The 6,000-nt window shown below is 46.5% G+C and overlaps 1 protein-coding gene across 1 annotated transcript in view; it reads right to left on the minus strand.

Annotated features, from left to right (window-relative positions):
- Window positions 1-2,945, minus strand: part of PARD3 (par-3 family cell polarity regulator) — a 561,410-nt gene extending 558,465 nt beyond the window's left edge. Inside the window, exon 1 of the mRNA XM_035129013.3 lies at window positions 2,298-2,945. Within this exon, the coding sequence (XP_034984904.1) occupies window positions 2,298-2,417 (120 nt within the window). The 5' untranslated portion in view covers window positions 2,418-2,945. The remainder of the gene's footprint in view (window positions 1-2,297) is intronic.
- Between the last annotated feature and the right edge of the window lie 3,055 nt (window positions 2,946-6,000).

A 6,000-nucleotide genomic window follows, 5' to 3' on the forward strand; every position in this document is an offset into this window, starting at 1 on the left:
ACTGTCAACACACAAGACTTATTTGCCAGCTACCTTTGAATCAATAATCTACTGTGTTTTGTTATTTTCAATGCACGGTTCTAAAATATGGTGGGAAGTAGGAATATCAACAGAAAAGGATTGTATGGCTTACCCAAACATCCCTTCCTGTAATTACCTATGCTCTCTCTCAATTCCAAACGAAGTCCCAAAAAAAATTCCCCAAGCTACAAGATAGAGATGAGAACTAAACATCTCTAGAATGAAAGCCTGCAATCAACTTGTCAGTCAAAGGGAAAGTTACAGAATTACAGAATGTATTTTCTTTCTGCTTAAAAAAGGGATTGTATCTTACAATAAGGCAGAAGAGCTGAACATTACAGATAGCTATGTATTCTGCCAAAACTATATCAGAATTATTATCATTATTATTATTATTTTGCAGGGGTCCTGCAAATCCAGTAGAAATCCAAGCAAGCTCTCTATGAGGCAGGAGGACATGTGAACTCCAGTGGACAGTGTGCTCCAGAACAACAGAGCAGTTACAGTTCTGAGCATAGTCTAATTTTGTTCAGCACCTCATGGAACCCACAAGTAAACAGTTGCTTATGTTTCCCAGCACCCAAAAAGGCAATTGTGCAAAGGAGGGATTTCAGTCCCTGGAATGTCTTACAGCCTCTCTCCTTCCTCATATAAAAGTAGGCAAACACACTCTGCATGTTGACAGTGTTTCAGGAAGCATGGTGAGGATATGGTGGCTGCATCCAATGTTAAGCCACATTCAAAGGAGGCCCCCAAAATGAATGAAAGTGACTAACCTATGCTCATTAATATCAGTGGGTTTATTCTGAGTAGCACTTAGTTGGGTACAGCCCATAATTTGTGCAAAATGTGACCTGCACAATTATCATCATGGCACAGCTATTTATCTTTCAGGAAAATAGAACTCACTTAAAAGAATTTTTAAAAAAAGAAATCTAATTTTTGCTTTAGTTAACCAATTCTGTGTTTGAGAGCTGAAAGGAGGTGGAAGAAAAATAAAGCTTGGAGTTTGTTTATTTTTTAATAGCAGAACTCAGTTACTATTCCTATGCATGAGAACTCCATGATTTCATGTTTAGGGTTTTCTCTCTCCGGCCTGGACTAGCTGGAAAGCCTGGGGCTGGATTTCAATTCTTTGCAGTAACCACAGCTCCCGAAGAGAGGGGGTGGGGTGAAATTTACACGGTGCAGGAAGGAATGAAAGAAGAATGGGGTTTTTTTTCTTTCAAAAATAATAACACAGCGTTGTTGTTCTTTTTCAAAACCCACAAACCTTTGTGGATATAACTTGCTGCTGAACAAAAACGCCGAACTACAACTCCGTGTAACAATTGCAACTGGAGAGATGTCAGCCTTAAATGACATCTAACAGCATAGCTGTGCCTTGCAACCCGCGGCGTGCATAGGCGATGAATGCAACATAAGCAGCTCCCCAACACCATCCTCCTCCTCGGAAGAACTACAGTACGTGATTGGAGGGGGTGGGCGGGGGTCTTTGGAAGTGGGAATGGGGAAAGAGAGGCTGAACTACAGCCACGACGACCACTTGCTGGTTCCAAAAACAAACAAAAAAACAAAAACGTGCAACAAAGAGTTCAGGCCCAAAAGCCACGCGCGACTCTCTTTTGCAACTGTGTATCTCGCCACACCGGACTTTAAAAAACAACACACAAGAACCACAAATCTCAGCGAAGAAGCACAAAAGGGAGAAAAGGAGCCATGATGCTCAGCCAGCCCCAAACTCAGAAGCTTCCCATTTCCAATCGTGCTCTCTCTCTCTCTCACGCACACTCTCCTCCTTCTGGATCAGTAACAGGGACGGATACAAGAGCTCGGGGCGCTTGAAAGTTTACTGTCCCGGGGCGGGAAGGGGGAGGCGGCAGCGGACGACGACGGAAAGCGAGAGGAAGCGATCCCTACTCCCCAAAACTCTCGTCCACGCTTCCTTGGGAGACTTTCCGAAAACCAGCTACAGCTTAGCTGATAAAGCTCCCAACTCCGGGCTGGGGGTGTCCCGATCGGAGCCCCCCTCGCTCCTCTCGCTTCCTTCCCCGCCAGCCTCCACTTTTCGCCTCTCTTTCCAGCTCCCTCCCCTCTCCAGGAAGCGCCATATTGATCCCAGGCGCCCTCTCTCTCCCTCCTCCTCCTCCAGCTGCTGCTGCTCCTTCGCCTCCAGCCCGTCTTTCCTGCTCACCTCGCCCAAGTTCTCTCCCCCTCCCCGCCGCCCAGCTCCCCCACCCCACCCTTCGGCCCCCACGTCGCGCCCACACACTCACCTTGGCGATCGCCTTCCTGTACCTGGTCACCGCTTGCTCGATCAGACTGAAAACTTTCATTTGGCCGTCCCCGCAGGGCACGACCACCCGGGTCCGGCCGAAGCACACGGTGACTTTCATCCTGCCGCCTAGCGCGGCTCCCGGTCCCGATCCTCGGCCCGGCGCTTCCCGGAGCCCGCTGCTACTACGCGCAGCCCGCGATCGGGGGCAGCGCGGAGGGAGACGAGCGCGCTCAGCTCGCCCTTCGCGCTTCCCCGCTTCCGCGCCCGGCCAGCAGCGCCAAGCGGGAGCCCGGCCCGAGGGCGGGCGGGTGGCGGAGCCTGCAGCTACTAAGTCGGCGGAGTCCCGTGGCGGCGCGAAGGGGGAGGCCCGGGCGGGCGCCCGTTCACATGCTTCGGGGGGAGGAGGAGCGGGGCGCCGCCGCTGCCAGCGCTAAGCAGGCATGCTCACTCCTCGCTTGCTTGCTCGCTCGCTCGCTGCTCGCCCGCTCCCTTCCTGGCGCGCCAGCCGCTGCCTCTGGCCACCTGTTCGGCGTCTCCTCCTGCGCGCAGCTAGGCGGCGGCTTGCCTCACTCCTGCGACACGGGAAGGGCCGGGCTGTCTCCCCGCGAAGGCCGTGCAGGGCATTGCTCTTCGCCAGCCGCTCTCCAAGTCTTCCCCCCGCCCCGCCCCGTTAAGGGGTCAGATGCATGGCCAGGCGCACTAGGTATCCGCTAGCCTAGCTCTCTTCTTCTTTTCTCGGAGAGCTGGTTGTTTTCCACCTTCCTACCACTTTGAAAGTTTTGCCCTACTTCCTGACTCTTTGCTTTCCCGCTAACAGGTTTATTCGGGAGTAACTTTCGTCTTGCAAACCGTCTCCTTGTCCAGGGAGGCCGCAGTCCTAAATGGGGTGGGTGCTGCGGCGCCAACCTCTCCGCCTTGGTGGAATTAAGTGAGCACGCAGCAGTTGTGGCTCCAGAGATTGGGTGATCCGCAACAGATGCGCAGCCCCAGCTGGTTCGGGATTACTCGGTGGAAAATGTGCGCAGCGTTAGGAGAGGAGTAAGGCTGCCGGCCCATGCCTACTTTCCACTGAGAGTAACAGCCGGATTCTGTGCATGTTGACGCACAAGTAGGCTCCACTGTGGTCGGGAAGTAAGTGGGTTTAGGATTGCAGACTTACTCTCCTCAAAGCATCCCTTCAGACTGTTTTTTTGTAAGTGTATTTTGCAACATGCCAGTTTATACAGTAGTAGTACATTAGTGGTGGATTTATGCCAAACCATCCATGCATCATTCCACTTTATTAGTTGTTCTGTGATACTTCCTCTGCACCATCACATTATTGCCATCTAGAGGGGCACTCTTATGCTATAGCACCACAAAAGTGGAGCATTTGTGGGATAAAAAAAATTGCAGGTTCTCAGCAGAAAGTTATGGCGCGTGCACTGGCGTACAGCAGCATGTCCACCCTGAAACTTTTGCAGTTGCAAACAGCATTAAAAGCATAAACCTGTAGCTACCAGAAGATAAAGCACTCCAACAGACAATGTTAGCAAACATTTAGGAAGCAACATTCAAAGTTATAATAGTTAATACTGGACCCCACTCAAAATGCACAGAATAAATCCAGATACTTTAAGGGACTGCTGGAAAGGGTGTGGGGAGAGAGGAAGCTACTCAATCTATGATGGGGGTGTCACTACATAAACATAAAGGAATTCTGGGACACAGCATTCACTAATACATTAATTATCACAAATCAAATTATGCCTCCAGGTCAAACCCTTAACAGTTGTTGTTGTTGTTGTTGTTGTTGTTTATTGAATTTATATCTCACCCTTCCTTTCAAAGGAGCCCAGGGTGGCGACAGATACACAATTTAAAAACAATAACCAAGCATAAGCATTCTAAAACAGTTAAAGCATTATGAAAAGAATTACAGTTAAAAACATCTGAAAGCAGTTACAGTTTAAAACTTTCTTCCATTCAGTGATCTCAGGGTTGCCAGGCACAGTATTCTTCAGTCACCAAAATGCCTGGGTAAACAGGAATGTTTTCAAATTCTTCTTGAAAGTTGTAAATAATGGAATCAAGTGTACTACAACTGGAGAAACACCACTGAAAAGGCCCTGTCACAGGTTAACACGTGAAGCTGCTCAATTAATATACTTTACTGAAACTAGTGGTTCTTGCGTGTACCTTGAATTAGCAGGTTACTGAAAAACCACAGGGTTTCTTTATGGTAAAGGGTTGGCAGAATCTGGATATGGCTTTGTCTGAACAATTAGCTTATCAGAATTGGATGGTAAAAGGAATTGCCAAAAAGGATAACTTTGATACAATTTTTATTCTCTTTCTAGCTAAACAAGGATGAAAATGTACAACAAGTTGGACTAGATGATCCTCAGGGTCCCTTCCAGCTCTATGAGTCTATAATGTCTTGACACTATAGAGAGGATATGTTCACCAGAAGGAAACCTGAAACTCCCTGAGGGGCAGAACTTAGTAAATGCAGAAGTAGAGCACTGTCTACTTATACTTTCCCCCATTTTCTTACTGTACATTATTGCTGTACTCTGCTTACAATGTTGTTTTTCTTGCTATATGTCAAAAAATTCAATAAATAAAATAATTAATTGAAAGCAGGATTACATATAACTTCCCTGATACTGTCATGAGTACCAGTCATCATGAATGCACAATAGCAAAGATGTCTGGAAGGTCCAAATTCAGTAGTGATTTCTGAGTAAGCATGCATTGGACTAAATCACAGGGAGTCAAAATTTTGGCGCCAACATGACCACTTGTTAGACAGCCTTACTGCTATTACAGGTAGGTCAGTCAGTTTGCCCTAGGGTGGTAGTGGTGGTTTAAAAAGTGTTTTCTTTCATTTGCTAGTTTGCTTTTTCATTTGGTTAGGTTTCTCTCTCCCTGATTCAAATTCTCAGCTGAGGAAATGCTCTAAGCAATGTTAACTATGACAACTAGAGAGAAAAAGGTTTTGCATGAGATGCAAGATCGAACTAGAGTCCCATTGCAAACTTTGCCTCCTTTGCAAGTCAAGACACAGAGGGGACCCTTGAAGGCACAAGCACCAGAGCATTAAAAACCAGTTCATACAATCAGGAAAATCAAATGATAAAGAGGAAAGCTGATTCAATCAACTGATGAATGTACATAGGATTGCAGCAGCCTTACGGGCCCAGACCTGCATAGTGTCAGCAACAGAACAGGGCTGCTCTGGTTTGGTGGCTGGACGATTATGCATTCCAGATGACATTTGTAACAATTTGTTCAAACACTTAACATTTGACATGTGTTTTCTTTGAGGAAATGCGGTCTTTCTGCTAGATATGCAACTAAAACTATACTGTAGCAATTGAACATACTACATATTTTCTCGTGATATATTTGTTTCTGAAATTAATTGGTTACTGTCCTTTTGGAATAAAGTGGTGAGTTTGAGGAATATGGCATGCAGCTTCAAATTCCTACTAAGCCATAGAGTTCAGCACCGTTTAACCTTAGATTTTTTAAATAAAAAAATCTGCTTTCCACCTGTAAAATGGATATGTATTATGACCTGCCCCAGAGTCTATATTAGAAAGCATGATTAAAGACATTTATGTTTACTCAGAAGTAAGTCACACTGTGTTCAATGTAGCTTATTCCTCAGTAAGGCTGTCATCCTATATACAGTTACCTGGGAGTAAGTCCCATTA

This window comes from Zootoca vivipara, chromosome 11 (assembly GCF_965207765.1).
Source record: "Zootoca vivipara chromosome 11, rZooViv2.hap1.1, whole genome shotgun sequence".
NCBI classification, from domain to species: domain Eukaryota; kingdom Metazoa; phylum Chordata; class Lepidosauria; order Squamata; family Lacertidae; genus Zootoca; species Zootoca vivipara.